The sequence below is a fragment of the Nicotiana tomentosiformis genome, chromosome 12 (genome assembly GCF_000390325.3).
Source record: "Nicotiana tomentosiformis chromosome 12, ASM39032v3, whole genome shotgun sequence".
NCBI classification, from domain to species: Eukaryota; Viridiplantae; Streptophyta; class Magnoliopsida; order Solanales; family Solanaceae; genus Nicotiana; species Nicotiana tomentosiformis.
This window is the reverse complement of record NC_090823.1, coordinates 133,142,242-133,165,743: the sequence shown is the minus strand read 5'-3', so window position 1 is coordinate 133,165,743 and position 23,502 is coordinate 133,142,242. Positions and strand designations below refer to the sequence as shown.

The following is a 23,502-nucleotide window of genomic DNA, read 5'->3' as shown; positions in this document are numbered from 1 at the left end:
GCTTAATACAAATCGTAGGGATAAATAGAAATGTCAAGTATGGATTGCAAAGAATGCAAAATAGACAAGGTTGTAAAGAAGATGAATTTTAGGACTAAACAAGTGGAATCAAATTAAGAAGCTTGAAAGAACAACTCTTCACTATAGGAGAATATGGTGCTTGAATTACAATGTTAGCAAAAATTTGCCTTTTACGGAAATGATAAACATCCCCTTTATAGTAGAGGGATCTTACTTTATATATAATTAAAAATATGTAATGAGAGACCCATGATAAATCAGCTTTTCCACAATTCCTGCCAAGATTCTCTCCTCTAGTGGGATTGCAGCGGCTCTTGTCTATAAGCTCGATATTGACTCGAGTTTTCGGTCTTGACTCGAGCTTTCGATCTTGGCTTGAGCTCGATTCTGACACGGACCCTTGAATTAATTCGGGATCAATGTTGGTCGGTCTCTGGATCATAAGCTCGGCAACCTTACTTTGCATCATAGTTCGATTTGGATTCGAGCTTGATTATAATATCGAGCTCGACATTGATCAGCCCCTCGGACTCGAAGCTTGTTTGTACCATCTTCGGAACCCATCTCGAAATCTTACTTCGATCGATTATGTTTCAAACTCGATCAATCGTACGAAGGGCGAAATCTATCTCGACCGTATACAGATAGTCCCCTCATTTCTCAGGAAGAATGTGGTGAGAAACGATATAATTTTTCAACGGCTCGATCGGATTATAAGCTGACGTTTACATTGCCACCGCTGATACTGAACCGCCATTGCTTAAACCTATAAATAACCCTTCCTTTTATCATTTATCACTTTTACATCTTTCAATCTTCCAAATTCCCCAATTTTTTTTTCGTATTCCTTGAGTTTATTCGCAAATCTGTGATTCGTCTTTGCAAAATTCTTCTTCTAAATTACCAAATCTTTGTCACCTTCTTTAAATCCAAAATGGTGAAGACATTCAAAATCGTCCCCCAAAAAGAAAAAGCTTTTTCTTCCCAATCCGCCGCCGATAAAACACCAGTGGATCCCCGTCCTGAGGAGTGTGTTCCGGTGGCGTGCGTTCTTACCTCCGATTTCAAACTTGATAAAGGTTCGCAGGTTCCTGGCCGATGTGAGCCCATATCGAGATATATTTGTTCGATAACCCGGAGCACATCGAGCGGATAAAAAAAGATTGTAACTAGGAGAACAAAGAGGTGGTAGTGTCGTCTCCTGAAGAGGATATTACTACTCATGTGAGAGGGTTATTAAGCGTGTATACTTACCCTTTCACGTTAGGTCCCCTCAACCCTGTTATCATAGATTTTTGTCGTAAATACTTAATAACCCTAGGCCAGATACATCCTTCCTTTTGGCGGATCGTTATTTTGATCCGATTTTTTATGAGTAAAGTCGAGGGGATGCCTTTCACCCTCGATCATCTTGTCTGATTATATGGTCCTCGCCTTTTTCGAGGAAGGTTAATAAAACTCCAACGTCGAGCTACCAAGGCTTTGTTCTCGAGTATAGACGAGGCTAAGGATCGAGGCTAGATGAGCCGGTTCGTTCGAGTGAGGACTTTGGACCTGATCCCAATAAAAAAGATGCCTTTTCCCGAGGAGTGAAACATGAAGCGTAAGTGTAATTCTATTGTTATCTCCTATTATGTTATTCTTTCATTTCTTTTCTCACCAATATTCCCATTTTGTGATGCAGCGGTTCCCTGGATGCCCGGCGCAGTGCCCGATCTCAAGAACTGGGTACGTGATCTGGTTTCGACCTCCTCATATGCCGAGCGCTTATGGCGCGACTTGTCAAAGGGCCGATAGCAGGCCAAAAATCACGGTGAGCACTTCTCTCGTATCTTTTGGTAATTCGAATAAGATGCTTTTCACATACTTCAGTAAAATTTTCGTATGCAGGTGTGGGCAAGGATGCGGCTTTGAGGCCCTCGTCTGTCGAGGAAGAGGCTCCGGCCTCTGTCCCAAAGCCGGTAAAAGATAATAAGAGGAAAAGAACCCCCGTCCTCGAAGATCAAAAACCGAAGAAGAGGACGGCTCGTAAGCCGAACAAGAATGCCATTCCTTTGACCGTAGAATCAGTTCTGCGTCTGAGGGATAAAGAAGAAGAAGAAGAAGAAGAAGAAGAAGAAGAAGAAGAAGAAGAGAATGATGGGTCTGCTTTGGCGGCCCGAACAAAGAAGACCACCGACGTTCCACAGGCAGCTGGATCGATGGGGTTCATAAGGCTCCGCCTCGAACTGAGGATATATCAGAGAGAGATTCAGGCAGAGTCCCCGAGTTGCTGGAGATCGAAGATGTTTCCCATCGAAGCCGACGGATGGGGGATATGTCTGAAAGGGCTCTTCCCGAATCTTTTCGAACCGAAGAGAATGCCCCAGATGACTCATTTAGTGCAGTAGCAATCGAAGGCTCGCCCACTTTCCCTGCTTTTTCCGCAGGGGCGATTCAGGAAGCCCAAGCTTTGAGGGCCCTCGAATTAGATAGGCCTTATGATGGAGAGGATCCTTTTCGTGACCTGTTCATCAGCGTCGAAGACACTGCCGGTACAAATGATACATCAGATCTTTTTCACGGAGTGCAGCAGGCTTTAAATCAGGTAGGCCTTAAATAATATAGCATTACCTTTAAGTTTGCTTTTCTTTTCTGACTTCGTTTCTTCTTTTGTTTGTAGGCCGCGGCAGTTCATCGAGAATCATGTTCTCAATCCCGAACTGAGATGCGTCGATACAAGGCCGAGCTTCAATGGGTTACAGAGAAGAGGAACTCCTTAAAGCTCCTTTTGGGCCAAAGGAGAGAGGAAATAAAAAACTTCCAAGCTGAGTTGGCTAGGGCTCACCAAGATCAGATCGATCTATCCGAGCAGGTAATAATGCTTTTAAAATCCTATGGGCTTGATACTGGAATGATGACTAATCTTTCGGTCTCACTGCTGCAGCAGAAAATCGAGATGATCGGAAAACTCCGTGAAGAAGTCGATGTGATAAGAGCGGAGTTTTTGAAGTGGAAAGAAGGAATGGACCGCGTTGCTGCAGAGAAAGAAACTGCTCGAGCCCAATTGTCATCGGCCGAAAACCAACTTCAAAAAATGAAGGAGAAAAGCTCGGTCCAAACAAGAAGAATAGAGGAGCTCGAGGCTCGGTTGGCCTTTGTACTTTCCAAGGCCGAATTTGATGCCGAAAAAGCAAAGGCCGATGCGGATGCACTTGTGGCCGTCTATCGGGCCAATGCTGAAGCTGCCCAGGTCCAAGCAAGAGAGGCAGCCGAGACTACCGATACTCGAGCACATTGGGTCGCCAAACTTGCTAGGTGCCGATCTCGGAGGGAGACCCTCGAAGAGATCCATGCTCGAGGTTTCAACCTCGCTGAAGAGATAAAAAGGGCCAAAGAACTCGAAGCTGATGTTAAAGCCTTGGTTTTCGATGACGATGATGATGACAATGATGATGACGATGGGAGTAAGAGCGGATCCGAGAACGGGGGGAGCCCGATAGAGAAGAGACCACTCCTGGATATGACCAGGAAGCTTAGTCCTTAATTTTTACGTTGTAATCAATCATGTAAACAATTTTGTATATAAAAATATCCCCTTTTTTGCCGACTTGCTTCTGTTTTATTTCCTGTCTTGTGAAGACTTTATTCACGCCTTATAAATATTTTTACAAGGATTTAAACAACTTAATCAAATTTGGACTTTGTAGCCTCTATAACCGAGCGAGCGCTTACTCAATCTTGAAATAAGGTAGCTCGTATGCTTAGTGGTCGAGTTGAGTGATTGTCTGAACATAAGCTTACTCAAACTTGAAGTGATGTAGCCTTTAGGCTTATTAGTTGAGTCGGTGATTCGAGCTCGAAGAAATATAGCTCGTAGGCATAATAGTCAGGTGAGTGCTTGCTCGAACTCAAAATAAAAATAGCACGTAGGCTTAGTAGTCAAGTGAATGATTCGAACTCGAAATAATGTAGCCCGTAGGCGTAATGGCCGAGTGAGTGCTTGCTCGAACTCGAAATAAAAGTAGCCCGTAGGCTTAGTGGTCGAGTGAATGTTTTGAACTCGAAGTAATGTAGCCCGTATGCGTGATGGTTGAGTGAGTGCTTGCTCGAACTTGAAATAAAAGTAGCTCGTAGGCTTAGTAGTTAAGTGAATGATTCGAACTCGAAGTATTGTAGCACATAGGCATAATGGTCGAGTGAGTGCTTGCTCGAAATCGAAATAAAAGTAGCCCGTAGGCTTAGTAGTCGAGTGAATGATTCGAACTCGAAGTAATGTAGCCCGTAGGCGTAATGGTCGAGTGCTTGCTTGCTCGAACTCGAAATAAAAATAGCCCGTAGGCTTAGTAGTCGAGTGAATGATTTGAACTCGAAGTAATGTACCCCGTAGGCGTAATGGTTGAGTGAGTGCTTGCTCGAAATCGAAATAAAAGTAGCCCATAAACTTAGTAGTCGAGTGAATGATTCGAACTCGAAGTAATGTAGCCCGTAGGCGTAATGATCGAGTGAGTGCTTGCTCGAACTCGAAATAAAAGTAGCTCGTAGGCTTAGTAGTCGAGTGAATGATTCGAACTCGAAGTAATGTAGCCCGTATGCGTAATGATCGAGTGAGTGCTTGCTCGAACTCGAAATAAAAATAGCTCGTAGGCTTAGTAGTCGAGTGAATGATTCGAACTCGAAGTAATATAGTCCGTAGGTATAATGGTTGAGTGAGTGCTTGCTCGAACTCGAAATAAAAGTAGCACGTAGGCTTAGTAGTCGAGTGAATGATTCGAACTCGAAGTAATGTAGCCCGCAGGCGTAATGGTCGATGAGTGCTTTCTCGAACTCGAAATAAAAGTAGCCCATAGGCTTAGTGGTCGAGCGAATGTTTCGAACTCGGAGATTTATCTTAATTCTGTTTGCATAATAAATCTCAAAATAGAGGAATTTTTCTTGGATATAAGATATCGGTAAAGAGGAGAACTTTCTTTGCAAGTCATTATACATGCATTCATGTTTTGCGTCAGGGCTCGGGCCAACTACATGAGCATGGTTCGTTTTGACCATTTGGCTCTTACAACTTTTCCTATTTGAACCCCGTTGTTGCGAAATAACTTCCTTGCATCAGAACTTGATATATTTGAGGGGCTAATGCCCCCCAATATTCGAGGTCGATTGTAAAGAGGCCTCGGATACTGTCGTATTGTTTCCAAGTACAGCACGATCATTGGTTGCCTTATTAAAAATCTTGCCGAAAAACTCATTTGGGATAAAACCGGTCTAAGGGAAAAAGAGTGCAACGCGTGCTTTCGGACCTAAGGCTTCATATTGAAGGATCCATCTTAGCTCCTGACCGGACTTCGCAGGGGTTAGTTTTGAAATGTAAATGAATATAGGAGGGTCGTACCTTAGCAGTAGTATCGTTTTAGATGCGACACATTCCAATTGCTTGATAGTTGTTTGCCGTTTATAATGCCGAGCTTGTATGATCCCTTTCCGACGTTTTCGAGAGCCTGATATGGTCCTTCCCTGTTCGGTCCTAGTTTTCCTTCGTTTGGATTTCGGGTATTGAGGGTGACTTTCCTTAGCACTAAGTCCCCGGGCTTAAAATGGCGGAGCTTGGTTCTTCGATTATAGTATCTTTTGATTCGTTGCTTTTGGGCGGCCAATTGGACGAGAGCAGCTTCTCGTTTTTCATCTGATAATTCGAGGCTAGTGTTCATAGCCTTGTTATTTGATTCTTCTGTTGTATATCAAAATCTGGCACTGGGTTCGCCGACTTCGACTGGTATCAAGGCTTCAGACTCATATACTAAGGAGAACGGGATTGCCCCCGTACTAGATTTTGATGTTATTCGATATGCCCAAAGGACTTCGGGTAGGATTTCTCTCCATTTTCCTTTAGCGTCGTTCAACCTCTTCTTTAGGTTTTGAATGATAGCTTTGTTCGTTGATTCGGCATGTCCGTTCCCACTGGGGTAATACGGTGTTGATAATATCTTTCTTATTTTGTGGTTGTGAGCACCTAATTTTTGACTATATTTGAATTTTTATCACCTTCTACTATGTAAATATTTTTAGAAATTTAATATATATTTTTTAGCTTTGTTAAAAAATAAAAAAATAATTAAAAAAAAATCTGAAATTTTCGAATTTTTTTTCTATAAATAGAAGAGAAATGTGAGGAAAAAAAGGGGGGAGAGAAGGAGAGAAAAAAAGAGGGAGAAGGGAATTGAGAGAAATTTATTTTCTTCTTATAAGATAAGGGAATTTCTACTTGTGTCATTCTTTCTTCGTCTTTCTTTCGAAAATCCAGCTTAAAATTTCAGCAAAAAACCAACACCTAACACCTCATCTTCCTCCATGAACTACCAACTGAAACTTACCCAAACACTAAAACAAAAGAGTTTCAGTCGAGGTTAGAAGCTCCGTCGAGGTTCTCGATACCGTTTCCGGTTGTGGTTAGTTCGTACAAAAGTCCATCAGAGCTTTATTCATGTTGTACCGAAGAATATTTAGCTATTGAAAGGTCCATTTCTTGTTCTCCAGTTTTTGGATTCCAATTCATATTATGTTTGCTATAAGTTTGAATATTTTTTTCTGTTTTGCTTAAAGATTGATTCACGATTGGTTTACTGTTTCACTTGTTATTTTTTAAGGATATTTTAGTCTAATTGCTTACTGTTTTTAGTTTTAGTTAATTAGCATGCCTTGAAGTCCTTGGTTAATTCTTTTGGTGTTAAGACGTGAGTTTTGCTTCACCGGTGTCGTTATTTTGGAATGGTTGTTAGTGCTAAGAATATGGGCTCAAAACTTAATTGGTAAATGAATTATTTTCTAATTGGGCCATACACTAACATCTTGAAAGATGAGTTGGACATTCACATGAAATGATTGGGCTTTAGGAATTTCTTTTTAATGATAAGAACGATTGGATTAATTAATATATTACTATCACTTGGGGCATATTCTATAGATTATAAGATGAATTGAAAGAGCCTTTTGGTCATCAAGTACTAAATGATCCATTAGCAATTAAGACATGTCATCCACAAATAAATTCCATAATCTATGGCCTTCACAATAATCTCAAATTAATTTAGGAAGATAGACTCATAAACATTTATAGCTTGCTTTAGGCGCGATTAATAAATCATCGTGACTATGGGTACGGTTCCCGTGGCATAGTCACGATATGTAAACCCCAACTCAAGTGCGCGTTTCACGCGACTTGACTTCAACTTCGAATAATAATAAAAATAAGCATGTTGTAAATCGCGGGTGCGTTTCACTGACGCGATTCGCAATATTTACAAAAATAAATGAGTGTGCGATATCGCGACTTGTACAAATAAGTTCCATAAATAATTAAAAGCGGTTAAAAGTTAAAAATGCACAATAGGTTTTAAGCATATATTAAATCAGATAATTAGGCCAATTATTAATAGTTGAGCGACCGTGCTAAAACCACGGAACTCGAGAGTAACTCACACCTTCTCCTGGGTTAACATAATTCCTTACACGGTCTTCTGTGTTCGCAAACTACAAAAATAGAGTCAAATTTCCTCGATTTGGGATTTAAAATAAACCGGTGACTTGGGACACCATAAATTATTCCAAGTGGCGACTCTGACTGAAACAAATAATCTCATTTCGAATAATGTCACTTTAATTAGAAAAACTCCCCGACACCTACCACCTCGGGAAAAAGGAGGTGTGAGAGTGGTCTTCGAAGAATTTCGTCACTTTGCTGCCGACAAATTATTTTCCATTGTCACATACTATTTCAGCGGGTATCCCGAATCGACATACGATATGATCCCAGATAAAGTCTATAACCTCTTTTTCTCTTACTTTCTCGAACGCCTATGCTTCAATCCATTTAGAGAAATAGTCAGTCATAAATAAAATAAATTTATCTTTACCTGGGGTCGATGGCAGAGGGCCGACGATATCCATTCCCCATTTCATGAATGGCCATGGGGATAGGACTGAGTGAAGTTGTTCTCCGGGTTGATGGATCATTGGTGCAAACCTTTGACATTTGTCATATTTTCGAATAAATTCCTTTGCATCTTTGCCCTTATCGATCCAATAATATCCTGCCATGATTATTTTTCGAACTAATGAATCGGCACCAGAGTGATTCCCACAAGTGCCCTTGTTCACCTCACGTAGGATGTAATCGGTATCTCCTGGACCTAAGCATACTGCCAATGGTCCATCGAATATCCTTTGGTAGAGCGTTCCATCTGAAGCCAACGTGAATCGAGCAACTTTGGTTCGTAGGGCCCTTGAATCTTTAGGTTCCGATGGGAGTTTTTCGTTATTTAAGTATTCAATATACTTATTTCTCCAATCCCAGGTTAAGCTCGTAGAATTTATCTCGGCATGACCTTATTCGATCACGGATCTCGAGAGTTGAACGACAGTCCCCGAGCTCAACTCACCTTTCTCGACCGATGATCCCAAATTCGCAAGTGCATCAGCCTCACTGTTTTTCTCTCGTGAAACATGTTGTAAAGTCCATTGTTTAAAATTGTGCAAAGTAACATGTAGTTTGTCCAAATACCTTTGCATTCTATCTTCTCGAACTTTGAAGATTTTATTTACTTGATTTACCACCAGCAAAGAGTCACACTTGGCTTCAATGACTTCTACTCCCAAGCTTTTAGCTAGCTCGAGACCTGCAATCATGGCCTCATACTTGGCCTCGTTGTTAGTCAGCTTGGTAGTTTTAATAGATTGCCTAATAATGTTACAAGTGGGGTGGCTTTAAAACTATGCCTAGTCCGGACCCCTTCACGTTCGAAGCCCCGTCCGTAAAAAGGGTCCATACCTCTGATGACGTACCCGATTTCAACAAGAGTTCTTTTTCGACTTCGGGTACGAGGGTTGGCGTGAAATAGGCCATGAAATCTGCTAAAATTTGAGACTTAATGGCCGTACGGGGTTGATATTTGATATCGTACCCACTGAGTTCGATGGCCAATTTGGCCAATAGGCCTGATAGTTTGGGCTTGTGCAAAATATTACGAAGCGGGTAAGTGGTTAATACGCATATGGGGTGACATTGAAAGTACGGTCTTAACTTTCTAGAGGCGCTTATCAGTGCAAGTGCCAATTTTTCTAGGTGCGGATATCTAGTTTTTGCTTCTCCTAAGGTCCGACTTATATAATAAACGGAAAATTACGTACCTTGCTTTTCTCGAACTAGGACACCGCTTACTGCGATTTTTGATACTGCCAAGTACAAGCAAAGTTTTTCGTCTGTTTTTAGAGTATGAAGTAGTGGTGGGCTCGATAGATATCGTTTTAGTTCCTCTAATGCATGTTGGCATTCTGGGGTCCAAGCGAAATCGTTCTTCTTTTTGAGTAGAGAGAAAAAATTGTGACTTCGATCTGACGATATCGAAATAAATCGGCCTAAGGGTGCAATCCGTCCCTTTAGCCTCTGTACAACTTTCACATTGTACATGATGGTGATGTCTTCAATGGCCTTGATCTTATCGGGGTTAATCTCAATTCCCCGATTTGACACCATGAAGCCGAGAAACTTTCCCGAACCGACCCCGAAAGCACATTTTTCGAGGTTGAGCTTGATGTTTTATTTCCTCAAAATCTCGAACGTTTCCTGCAAATGGGTCAAATGGTCCTCTGCGCGTAGGGACTTAACTAGCATGTCATCAATATAAACTTCCATTGATTTACCTATTTGTTCTTCGAACATTTTATTTACTAGGCGTTGGTAAGTAGCTCCTGCATTTTTTAGCCCGAAGGGCATCACATTATAACAATATGTTCCATATTTGGTGATAAATAAAGTCTTTTCCTGGTCTTCTGGGTTCATCTGGATTTGATTATACCCGGAATAGGCATCGAGAAAAGTGAGGATCTCATGGCCGGTCGTGGCATCGATCATGCGATCGATGTTGGGCAGCGGAAAGGAATCTTTGGGGCATGCTTTGTTCAAATCTTTATAATTCACACACATTCTAAGTTTGTTCCCTTTTTTAGGCACTGCAACTACATTGGCTAACCATTCGGGATATTTCTGAACCTAGGGTCCAAGCTTAGCCAATGCGTCGTTATGTCCGGTGGGATCCCTATTATATCTAAATGGGACCAGGCAAAGTAATCAATGTTATCGATAAAAAATTAAATAAGTTTCTTGCTGAGTTCGGGGCTCAACTCCGTTCCCAGGTATACCTTCCGTTCGGGCCAGTGCTTGATTAGTGTGACTTGCTCCAATTCCTCAATCGTTGATTTGGTAGCGTCAGAATCATCGGGAATCACGAAGGATCGTGGGATCCTCTGATCATCATCTTCTTTGATCTTATGGTTATCTGGTTGGGTCAAAGCCGATGTCTGTGATTGCTATTTGCTATCTCATTCCCCTTTTGAGCCCGATCCCTTTACTGGCGAAGGCGAGGATATTGGTTTCGCTTCCTCGACGGCGAATATTTCTCTTGCGGCTGGTTGTTCTCCGTACACTGTTTTGACTCCTCTCAATGTTGGGAATTTAAGGACCTTGTGTAGGGTCGAAGGTACAGCTCTCATGTTGTGGATCCATGGCTTTCCGAAAAGGACGTTGTATCTCATGTCGCCTTCGATCACGTGGAACTTCATTTCCTGGATGGTTCCGGCCACGTTTATCGGTAGAATTATCTCGCCTTTGGTGGTTTCACATGCCATATTGAATCCGTTTAGAACCAGGGTTGCGGGTACGATCTGGTCCTGTCGGCCGAGCTGTTCTACGACCTTCAATCTGATGATGTTGGCTGAGCTACCTGGATCAATCAACACACGCTTAACTTTAGTTTTATTCATGAGTACAGATATTATCAGTGCATCGTTATGAGGTTGTATGTCTCTTTCTGCATCTTCATCATTGAAGGACAAAGTTCATATGGGTGTGTAATCTTGAGTTCGAGATCGTTTTTCTCTCACAATCGATGTCTTAGTGCGTTTAAGCACCGATCCCTGAGGGGTATCGACGCCGCCGATGATCATGTAAATGACGTATTGTGGTTCTTCTTGTTCGTTTTGCTTGCCAAAATCCCTATTTTTAAAATGGTTCTTTGCCCTATCGCTTAAAAATTCTCGAAGGTGCCCTTTGTTGAATAACCGGGCTACTTCCTCTCTTAGTTGCCTGCAGTTTTCCGTTCTATGGCCATGGGTGCTATGATATTCGCACATTTGATTGGGATTCCTCTGGGCAGGATCGGTCTGCATGGGTCGAGACTATTTAGTGTCTTTGATGCGTCCGATAGCCGACACGATGGCGGATGCATCAATGCTGAAGTTATATTCCGATAACTGAGGCGCTTCCTTAGATCTGCCAGGCCTATCAAACCTACTTATGTTCATCAGCCCCCGGGACCCTTGACCTCGATCACTTCTTTTGATATTTTGCCCGGGGTTATGTCTCGATTCACTCACTCTGCGGTTTCTTTTGTACGGTCGGTATCGATCCCCGATCGGACCTTGTTCTCTATTAATATCCCTTCGAACAGCGGGTTTAGACCCCAATTGATCATCTCCGACCCTAATTTTTGATTGGTACCAATTGTGCACGTCGGCCCACGTGATGGATGTGTATTCGATCAAGTTATGCTTTAACCGCCGTGAAGCCGTCAAAATTCGTTCGCTCAAACCTTGAATGAAAGACTAAACAGCCCAATCGTCTGTGACTGGTGGTAGATCCATTCGTTCTATTTGAAAACGAGATACGAACTCCCTCAGCATCTCGTTATCTTTTTGTCTTACCTTGAAGAGGTCTGATTTCCTTGTTGCGACTTTTATGGCGCCGGCATGTGCTTTCACAAAAGAATCTGCTAACATGGAGAACGAGTCGATGTAATTTGGTGGTAGGTTGTGATACCAAATCATTGCTCCCTTCGAGAGGGTCTCTCCGAATTTTTTTAACAACACAGATTCAATTTCATCCTCTTCTAAATCATTGCCCTTGATGGCACATGTGTAAGAAGTGACGTGCTCGTTGGGATCGGTCATTTCGTTATATTTGGTAATTTCGGGCATACGGAATATTTTGGGGATTGATTTTAGGGCTGCGCTCGAGGGAAAAGGTTTTTGCATGATTTTTTTTGAATCTAACCCTTTTATCATTGGTGGAGCTCCCGGGATCTGATCGACCCTGGAGTTATATGTTTCTACTTTTTTATAATTGGCTTCGACTCGCTTTGTGAGTTCCTAGAGTAATTTAGCAATTTTGGGAGTAGTCCCCGATTCTTGCTCGTTTGACTTCACTATGGCTGGCTCCGTTATGTGGGTGATTTCTCAAGGTGGATTGGGTTCCGGCCTGCTTTATAGCTAGGTTTGGCTCTGCAACTGAGCTATTGCTGCCTGTTGAGCTTGTAGCATTTCGAAGATCATACGCAAGCTGATGCCGTTTTCCTCGACGTTATGGGAATCTCGAGCTGCAGACCGAGTGCCACCATGAATGCTATTTTCGGGTTCAGAATGTAGGTTCGCCTCAATGACCACATGCGAATTGATATCTATCGGCGCTCCGATTCGAGCTCCAACGGCATTGGCAAATGGTCTTTCGGTATTGGGTGTCAATTTATTATTCTCATCTTGAAGACCGGCTTCGTTATCGATTGGTGTGGCCATTTGACTGGTAGTTAGTCGTTGCTAATCCGAAATCCAAGATATTTTCGGAAACAAGTGCAAAACACAACGGTGTATTTTTGCAGATTCATATCAAATAACTACTGTTATCCTTTGCCCCACTGTGGCGCCAAACTGTTTACCCGAAAAACGGATAGAGTTGAATTTGTACGTAGTTCTAAGGATATGTGGTGTAACTTAATACAAATCGTAAGGATAAATAGAAATGTCAATTATAGATTGCAAATAATGCAAAATAGACAAGGTTGTAAAGAAGATAAATTTTAGGACTAAACAAGTGGAATTAAATTAAGAAGCTTGAAAGAACAACTCTTCACTATAGGAGAATATAGTGCTTGAATTACAATGTTAGCAAAAACTTGTCTTCTACAGAAATGATAACCATCCCCTTTATATTAGAGGGATCTTACTTTAGATATAATTAAAAATACGTAGTGGGAGACCCATGATAAATTAATTTTTTTACAATTCCTGCCAAGATTCTCTCCTCTAGTGGGATTGCAACGGCTCTTGTCTATAAGCTCGATATTGACTCGAGTTTTCGGTCTTGACTCGAGCTCTCGATCTTGGCTTGAGCTCGATTCTGACTCTGACCCTTGAATTGATTCGAGGTCAATGTTGGTCGGTCTCTGGATCATAAGCTCGACAACTTTACTTTGCATCATAGTTTGATTTGGATTCGAGCTTGATTATAATATCGAGCTCGACATTGATCGGCCCCTCGGACTTGAAATTTGTTTGTACCATCTTCGGAACCCATCTCGAAGTCTTACTTCGATCGATTATATTTCGAACTCGATCAATCGTACGAAAGCCGAAATCTATTTCGACCGTATACAAGACCATAGGCTAAAAAAAGCGTTTTCAAAACAGGTGGTACAAAAATACCAGAGAGATAAAAGCTAAGATGAAAGAAAAAGTAAATGATTGACAACAAAAATAATAAAGATAACCAAAGTAGAGAAATAACAGTAGTAATAAAATAAAAGAATTTGTAAGATTGTCCATCGAATTTTTGACAAGAGTGGGTTGCTCTAGTGGTGAGCACCCTCCATTTTCAACCAAGAGGTTGTGAGTTCGAGTCACCCCAAGAGCAAGGTGGGAGTTCTTGGAGGGAGGGAGCCAAGGGTTTATCGGAAACAGCCTCTCTACCCTAGGGTAGGGGTAAGGTCTGCGTACACACTACCCTCCCCAGACACTCACTAGTGGATTATACTAGGTTGTTGTTGTTTCGTATCAGTAAGTCAAGTAAACATATTAGGGAAATATTTTCAAAGCAACATGCATTTACTGATCGTAGGTTGTTGATTAAAGAATATATTTTAAAGTCTCTAAAACATCATAATTGAAATAAGTAAAAGGAGATTTTAAAAAATGCCATATCAAATGTTGACTTGCTGTTATAATGTAGTTCATGTCTAATGGAGTATATTTTTTTGTGCATAAAAGGTTACTAATGAAAATACAACATATATATTTCCTTCGAAGCAATCATAAATTTGAGTCCTTATTCAATTCATGCGAGTTAAGCTCATAAAAAATATCTCCAGTTTAGCTAAGTTTACTCCTTGTAATTCAATGTGACTAACATTATGTAAGTTATTACATACTTGTACACGTCTAATATATAATAAATCTTGAAAGATTATGACATAAGGCTCTCGTAGCTCAGTTGGTTAGAGCACCCGTTTAGTAAGCGGGAGGTCTTGAGTTCGATTCTCAACGAGAGCATTTTTTCTTTCTAAGGTTTAGTTTTTTGAAATTGAACTCTATTTTCATTTTCATTCGTTTTTTAGTTATAAAATCTTTCACAACCTTATCAGATATCTCAGCCGGCAATTGGGCAATTTTAATTACTACTCATTAGAAACACAGTTATAGTAGGATGGAGAATTTGGTTTGTTTTTTATTTTAGCTACTAAAAGGTAATTTGGTTGGTGTAAGCATTAGTACTATATGGATTAAACACATATATAATAAAACTAACGCGCATAGTAGTAAATAAATTTTTATTCTATTTAAAAAGTAAACACATATTTTAAATTATTCATTATATACTAACTTGTAATATATAAAACTAAACAATCTTTATATTATAAATTTATATAACTAATATTTGCGTGATCCTTAAGGACATTTAAAAAATTGCATTTATTAAAGTTATTAATGAACTTTTATGATCATTTAAATAAAAATAAAAATTCAAATATCAAGTGTTGGAATCATAAAAAAAGAAGAGTATTGACTTATAGCCTGTTTGACAAGCTTTTGTTTTTTTTTGCCAAAAGTGTTTTTTTGGTCAAAAATACTTTTTTCAAAAATTGAGGTGCTTGGCCAAGGTTTTAGAAGGAAAAAAAAGTGTTTTTGAGGAGAAATAATTTCTCTCCAAAAATACTTTTCTAAGAAACACTTTTGAGAAAAATACATTTAGAAGCAGTTTTTAAAAGTTTGGCCAAATACTAATTACTGTTCAAAAGTGCTTTTCAAATTAATTAGCCAAACACAAACTGCTTATCACCAAAAATACTTTTTTGAAAAGTACTTTTGAGAAAAACATTTCTCAAAATAAGCTAATTTTAGAAGTTTGGCCAAACAGATTATTAGCTTAATAATCCTCAAATTAATTAGGTTTAATACTGAATAAGTGTTTTAAATTGAAAATTAATGAAAATAGTACTTCCAGTACAAAACGTTCCTCGTATATACTAATCAACTTCAAACTTCCGCCACGAGTGTCAGTTTCCTATGACTTATGTAACAACCAAATCTACTACTAGTATTAATATAAATATTCTGTTGCTATCCAAAAAAAAAAAAAAATCAAACTTCCAAGTCTATTTATATACTCCAAATTAGACACTAAAAAACAGAGGGAAAAACTCCTTAGATTAGAATAAACATTAATAAATAGAATAAACTAGGCATTAATAAATAGAAAGAGGGGTATTAATAAATGAGCAAAAATCAGCACGTGGCCAAAAATATTTACATATTTTTTGTATATAACATACAGAAATGTGTATATATACCAAAAATATATATAGTATATTTTTTCGGCTATTATTTTGAGAGCGACTATACAATGTTATTTTTCCCATTAATAAATAGAATAAACTAGATATTCATATTAGTCCCATTAGACGGGCCTCAGAAGGAGCACCATTGGTCGGGCATCAGTGGGAGCACTACATAGCAATGGGAAACAAAAAAAACATCGTTGTAGAGATACTGTCAACTTTCTATGTAGTTTCGTGAAACAGGAAGGAACGACAACTTTCCATGTAATTTCATAAAAAAGGAAGAATGAAAGCCATGTCTACTTGTAGCTCCATTAAGTTTCCGACTTTGATTACTGGTTGTAAATGATGATCCTACTTGTCTCAAAATCTTGGAAAAGATGGTTAAGATGCTTAAGAAGTGCCACTACGAAGGTATTCAATATTCTGCTCTAAAGTTTTCATGCAGTATTTGTATGAAGTTCACGTCTTTATTCATTTTATTTTCATTTTGAGTCGAGTTTTAGGGAGAAAAACAATGAATGTGTTTTAAGGAGATTAATTTAGTTAAAAAATTTCACACAATTTTAGTATATCTTAAACATATCTCTAGCTGAAAGTAATATTTTAAAATATATCTCTAGCTAAACAATAAGAAATAATCTTTATATTATAAATTTATATAACTAATCTCTACGATGATCCTTAAGGACATTTAAAAAATTATATTTAGTAAAGTCATTAATGAACTTTTATGATCACTTAAATGAAATATAAAAACAAAATTTAAAATTTCGGAATCATAAAAAAGAGTTTGAGTCAAACTAGTAAATCAGAATATTGACTTAGCTTAATAATCATCAAATTAATTAGACTTAATCCTGAATAAGTGTTTTAAATTGAGAAAATTAATGGAACTTAATCCTGAATAAGTGTTTTAAATTGAGAAAATTAATGGAACTAGTACTTCTAGTATAACACGTTCCTGATATATAGCAATCAACTCCAAACTTCCAAGCCTATCCATATACTCTAAATTAGACACTAAAAAAACAGTGGAAAAAAAAAAACTTGTTAGATTAGAATAAACGTAGGTATTAATAAATATAATAAACTAGGCATTAATAAATGGTAGCCGCAAAAATATACGTAGTTTATATATTTTTTGTATATAAATAAATATATATTTTTGATTATTATTTTAAGAGCGGCTATACAGTAACATTTTTCGGTACTGGGATTAGTCCCATTAGTCGGGCCTAGCCGCAGAGGTAACACCATTCGAGTCTCAATGCGAGCACTAATGTGAGCACAATATTGTGCAGGGAAACCAAAAAAAACTCTATGCCTATCGTGTTGTAGAGATTGATATATATAGTGACAACTTTCTATGTAAGTTTCTTGAAAATTATTGAATGAACCCATGTATAGTTGTAGCTCCATCAAGTTTCCGACTTTACAATTACTGGTTGTAGATGATGATCCTACTTGTCTCAAAATCTTGGAAAAGATGCTTAAGAAGTGCCACTACGAAGGTATTCAATGTTCTGCTCTAAAGTTTTGATGCAATATTGTATAAAGTTAAGTCTTTATTCATTTTATTTTCATTTTGAGTCTGAGTTTTAGGGAGAAAAATAATGAATGCGTTGTCTACTTAGTATGTTTGGTTTTATTAGGAATCCTGAATCTTGTTGAATTAAGGAATTTGAAGAAGGGGATAAGCCATTAAAGATCACAAGTGGGGTAATAAGTACCTCCTTCACCCTTAAACAAAGATCACGGGTTTGAGCTGTGGGAATAGAATTATCTTTGGTAGGAACCATTTTATATCCAAAGTCTGAATCCGGATTAGTCGAGCCTTAGGCCTCCCATGTGGGAAACCTAAAAAAAAAGAAGTGAAAACTACCACGGCGCCCCAATTCCAAACGGGTAAATAATAGGTAGAGGTACATTCTGGATTGAAATTTGATGGATTCAACCTTTAGGTTTACCATTTAACTATTACACTTTTGAAATTATGAGTTCAAATAATATCTGATAATTTTGTGATTAGTTTCATATATATATCTATACTTCGTGTCAAAAATATTGGGTTCAGTTGAATCGGTGGTATATATGCTCCATTTGCCACTGATTGTAGGATTCATCAAAAGTTAACCAGCTTTGTGCTAGCCGTCAACCTACTGCAATTTATCAAGATTTGAGACCGGCAATGTGAGGAACCTCACAAGAAGGCAGAATTAAACCATTAAAAAGTAAGAGTAGCAAGTTCCTAAAAATTCGATTTTTAGGTGGTTTAGGAAATGGTTATGTTGAGAATTCATGCTGGAAGAAGACTGACCTGGATTTGTTTTTACAAGTTTCTACAGACCCTTTTAAGTTTACCAAGTTGTAATTTTTAATGTTAATCTGAGTCTTAAATCAAAAGAAAAAATACAAGGAACATGTATAGGTTGGTTGATAAGCTGATCCTGAACAGAAGAACTTGTTCTTTTCTTTTCTTCTCCTCGCAATTGATTTCAGTTTAATGGTTTCTTCCAGTCACCACGTGTAATCGAGCAGAGGTTGCATTGTCTTTGCTCCGCGAAAACAAAAACGGATTTCACTTAGTTATAAGTGATGTACACATGCCAGACATGGATGGTTTTAAGCTTCTTGAGTACATTGGTTTGGAGATGGACTTGCCTGTTATAAGTGAGTATCTTGTTTTCGTGTATTACAAACTGTGTTGTTGTTCCTAAGTTTAGAAACTGCTGACTTTTGTACTAATCAGTGGACTTTAATCTTCCATTTGTGATTGAATAGTGATGTCCGCGGATGATAGTAGAAATGTGGTTATGAAATGTGTGATTCATGGTGCACATGATTATCTTATCAAACCAGTACGCATTGAGGCGCTGAAGAACATTTGGCAGCATGTTGTTCGAAAAAATAAGGACAAGTGGAAGGGCAAGGTGTTCGATCAATCAGACACTGTTGAAGATGGAGAATGGCCACAGGAACCACCAGAAGATGTTGAGTACTCGTCTTCAGCTAATGAAGGGAGCTTGAAAAGCTCGAAGAAAAGAAAGGAGGAAGATGAAACTGAAGAAAGGGATGATATGGTCGCGTTGAAGAAGGCACGTGTTCTTTGGTCCGCGGAGCTTCATGAAAAATTTCTACAAGCTGTCAATCAACTTGGAATGGACAGTATGAACCATTTACCTTTCTTTTAGATATTTACTTAGATTCTAATCGTGTTAATGTAATTCTATGCTGTTCTAAATTGTCTGGTTTATTTTGGCAAGTGAAATGTGTATTATCTGTCACCTTTAGATATTTGCATCAGAGATCTCATTCCTTTGCATGATTCTTCATCATCACATCTTGCTTGTCATAAGTTGTATTCTCTACTTCTGTCAATCTATACCAAATGTGGTCTTTCCCTTTTTGGATTTCATTTATGCATTTACATGCATCTTTCTCCATTTACCTTGCCTTGTTGACAACTTAACGCATTTCCCTTTTTGTGATATGTGGCACCCCATTGGTTTCTTTTTAACAGGAATTTATATGGTTGTTTTCTACTTGCAGAAATCTGTGACCTTTTTACCTGATAGAAAGAGTTCTTACCAGATGTAACATTTAGTATAACGTTTTCTCTCTTCTCCCGGTTTTGTTGCTAATGACTTCGAGATAGTGACCTCATTTTTAGTGATTCCTCTTCAACGGAGTGTCCTTTACCTGATTTTCTGCTTCTTTTACTTTGTACCTCATACTCGTATGCCAAAGATGTGTTGTCTTTTCCTTTTTTTGTTGGAGTTCATCTACGGATGTAAGTGTCTTTCTCTATTTCCCTGCACTTACTCTCTGCCTTAGTCAAGAGTCTTTTACTCTCATATCATATTTAATGCTCAACAAAAGGGACTCTATTTCTGTCAACATCTGCGCTCACTGCCCTCATTCTTTCTTAAGTGGTAGAACAATTTGTACTTTATAATTACAGAAAATACAGAACAATTGTAGGATCTTCTACTATACAATTAAGTATAAGTCAATATTATCTTCACGTATATATGTATATTTCTCGTCTCAACTCTAACTATGAATGCAGGGGCTGTTCCCAAGAATATTCTGGAACTGATGAATGTTCCTTGGCTAAAAAGAGAACATGTTGCTAGCCACCTTCAGGTACTGAGGACCTTTACTTTTTCCCCCTTTAAAGAATATCATGCATTAGAAGTTCCGTTGGTGAACGACTTCATGTCTTTTGCATATCTGCAACATATAGTCTGAGTTGTTCCCTGATATCTTCACTAGTCTGTAGGTCGAAACTTTGGTGATTATAGTGCTAAAGATGACAAGGAAAAACCTAAAACACATAGAAGGGAGTTGCCTCGAAAGACATAAATCTTTAGGAATAAATGCGAAAATATAGCATAGAACACAATGAAAGCAAATGATCCATATAGACGACAACCAACTAGTTGTAAATGTTCGGTCATTGATGTTACACTTATATTAAATTGGGATATGCATGTGTGTGAGTTAGACCACTTTTAGTTTAAACTACTTGTTGGTGGTGTGGTCGATTGATTGATTAAATACTTATTAGTGCCAACCATTTGCTGCAGAAATATCGGCTGTTGCTAAAGAAGTCGATGGGTGTATCACAGCATCAGAGTGGACTGAATTATTCTTTCACAGGATACTCAGAAGCAACTTTTGGGACACCGCCTAACGGTCTTGATCTTCAAACTCTTGCAGCTACTATTCAACTTCCTGCACAAAGTCTTGCTACCCTCGGGCCAGCAGCATTGAGTCAGTCTGCAACAAAATATTCCTTATATGTTCCCCTGGTAGACCAGAGAAACCATTTTAGCTTTGAAAATCCCAAGTTGAGATTTCAGGGTCAGCAAGAGCTGAACAACAGCAATAACCAAGTTAACTTGCTTTACGGAATCCCAACAGCCGTGGAACCGAAGCAGTCCTTACGGAATGGTATCGTTGACAATGCACGAGGTAGTATATACAATCAGGCTTCCCAAGCATATTCAGCGGTAGATTTCTCACTGAACCAAAACATGCAGTTGCGACACAGAGGCTTTCCTGCGAGTGGCAATTCAGCAACGGCCACTCTGGCAACTAAAGGGATGCTTAAGGAAGAGGTTAACTCTGACTTTAGAGGATCTAGAGGGTTCTCTCCTAACGACGATAGTTTCAGCGGATTGTATCAGCAAAAGACACAGGACTGGCGTTTACAGAATGTTGGATCAACCTTTGATACCTATATACAACATGGTATTTCTTCATTGGAGAAGAGTGGACAGAACACAAATGCTCCAATCGCGGAAACAGTTCTCTCTAACGAGCAAGAAACTGGACGCGTTAATCTTATGGGCAGATCACAACCTAACTCAATTCTTGGAGATGAGCCATTTGGACAGGAGGACCTCATGAGTGCATTTTTCGAGCAGGTTAGTCTTAATTTGTTATCTTCAACAACGACATACCCAGTATATTACCACAATTGGGTTCTGGGGAGGGTAGTATGTATGCAGTCCTTACCCCTACTTTGTGAAGATAGAGAGACTGTTTCCGGAAAATCTTCGGAAATAGTTTGTTATCTTCACTTTGCTTTAAAAAGATCAATGTTAAGTTGAAAAGTGCAAAGAAGCAACAAGGTCCATGGGTATTTAAGCGAAAAGCTAGAAGTGAAGCGCACGAGTTAAGGAAATTAAAAGACATCAAACATATATGAATTTGGTATTATGATAATCAAATTCCTCGTGTTCTCAATTTTTAGATCGATACTATTACTTGATGTTTTCTTTGCTTCGTTTTTATAGTTTCTGGATGTTGTTATTATTTCGTTTTCTGTAGCTCTTTGTCATAACTGCTATGATTTTGCTTTGTTAAGCCAAGGGTCTTCCAGAAACAGTCTCTCTACCTTTACAAGGTAGGGGTAAGGACTGCGTAGATACTACCCTTCCCAGATCCTACTTGTGAGAATATACTGGATATATTGATGTTGTTGTTGTTGATAATCACATTGCAATTAATAATAACTAATTTTATCGTCCAATTTACAATGATGTCGACATTAATCCAACTCCTCAAATTTGAAATTCAAAGAATCAACTCCTCATTAGGATCGTCATTGTTTGAAGTGCACACTTCTCTGAAGCACATGGCTTCAGATATAAAGCGCAATCTCTCGATTCACATCTCTTTATCGCTTTAAGCGATGAAGTGATGGTTTGTAAATACACTGGCTTCAATATTTTCAATGTCTAAGCTAATAGCTGCTGCCTTTTCACTGATTTTGATTAATTTGTTGTCCTAGCAACAGCGACAAAATGTTGGACCAGTTGAAACTGCGTTTGGCGATGATGACGATCCATTGGACAATCTTCCAATGTAAGACGTGAAGAATATGCTATGTATTCACGCTACATTTCTGCACTAACCGTGCAGGAACTGAGGCAGGTGCAATTGGCAGTCATACCGGCGCGCACCCCCGTTACCCCAAGACCTAGTGGTGAGCTGCTTCCTAAGTCGTTCTGCAGCTCCTGGAGTCTCTCTTTTGTATCTATTTTCTGTCTACTTTATTTCAGATAGTAGTTAGAGTTTTGTATATGGTTTTGCAAATGCATACATGCAAAGTTTTGTATGTTATAGCGCTCAAGTAATTTTATTTTATTTTTGTTTGTTAAAGTTAACAAAAACTTTATTTCAAACAGTAGTTAAAGTTTTGATCTTAGTGTACAGATTTGAATTTCAATTGCTACAAAGCACAAGTACTTCCTTGTTCATTTATCTGATCATTGGTGTTATCTTTTTTTGTGTTTTATTTTAGATGAGCAGCTTATTCACAACTTGAGATGTATATATTATAATATATGTTCTGTTCTTTAGCCATTTCTTTATAGCACAGAGCATGTTTGGTTGATTTAGCTAAGAAAACACAAAATGTCTATGTTTTTATAATTCAAAACAGGAAGATACATCCACAATTCTATTTTTCTCTTCATTTTACACCCCCCAAAAAAAAGTCCACTCCTGATGAAATAAGTTACTCTTGGTATTACTCCCTCCGGTCCACTTTAATTGATTTTTTAATTTTTCTTTTGTGGGTCATAATATTTAATTATTTCAGATATCAAGAAAGAATTAACTTCTTTTTTCCATAGCTACCCTTGGAATAAAGAGCTTAGGAGTGTTTGTTATATTTTCAATAAACAAATTAAGGTTAATATGATCAATTTCAATGTTAATTAATTCTAAAAAGTAAAATTCTTAATATGTGTAAAAATGTGATGACCCAAAAGGTCATCTTATGTTCTAGAACTCGAATCTGCGCTCTTAAGCCTTAAAAATCTCATTTTTACCCTCCTCAATTTGTGTGCGCAGTCCGGGCGTGTTTTCGGTAACTTTTATGTTGAAAATTGATGAAAATAAGAATTGTTGCCTTAAAAGGTTGATTTTAGTTGACTTCGGTCAACATTTTTGGTAAATGGGCCTGAATCCGTATTTTGACGGTCCCGGTGGGTCCGTATCGAACTATGGGACCTGAGCGTATGCCCGAAATCGCATTCGTAGGTCCCTAGCTTGAGTTATGAATTTTTGATGAAAATTGAAAGTCTGAAAATTAATTGTTTTCAAGAATTGATTGATGTTTGGTATTGTTAGTGCCGGGTCCGTATTTTGGTTCCGGAGTCCGGTACAGGTTCATTATGATATTTAAGACTTGTCTGTGAAATTTGGTGAGAAAAAGAGTTGATTCGACGTGATTCGGACGTCCAGTTGATAAAATAGAAATTTTAAAGTGTTCTTGAGAATTTTATTTGTTTTGGTGCTAAATTTGGAGTTCTAGGTTTTATTTTGGCGA

At 38.6% G+C, this 23,502-nt stretch overlaps 1 protein-coding gene and 1 non-coding gene across 3 annotated transcripts; both read left to right on the top strand.

The window, feature by feature from the left end:
* Nucleotides 1-14,293: 14,293 nt before the first annotated feature.
* TRNAT-AGU (transfer RNA threonine (anticodon AGU)) lies at nucleotides 14,294-14,367 on the top strand. Its single transcript has one exon. It is a non-coding gene; the product is annotated as a tRNA-Thr (tRNA).
* Nucleotides 14,368-16,927: 2,560 nt separating this feature from the next.
* On the top strand, nucleotides 16,928-22,366 carry LOC104087603 (two-component response regulator ARR2). 2 transcript variants are annotated; one of them, XM_033653810.2, is made up of 6 exons: nucleotides 16,928-17,167; nucleotides 18,174-18,326; nucleotides 18,438-18,821; nucleotides 19,726-19,802; nucleotides 20,246-21,088; nucleotides 21,958-22,366. In XM_033653810.2, the coding sequence occupies exons 1-6, from the start codon at nucleotides 17,056-17,058 to the stop codon at nucleotides 22,033-22,035; spliced, it is 1,647 nt and encodes a 548-aa protein (XP_033509701.1). In that variant the 5' UTR covers nucleotides 16,928-17,055; the 3' UTR covers nucleotides 22,036-22,366. The 2 variants fall into 2 exon arrangements, with proteins under 2 accessions (XP_033509701.1, XP_033509703.1); XM_033653812.2 differs by having other exon boundaries at nucleotides 16,929-17,167; nucleotides 21,964-22,366.
* Nucleotides 22,367-23,502: the final 1,136 nt, after the last annotated feature.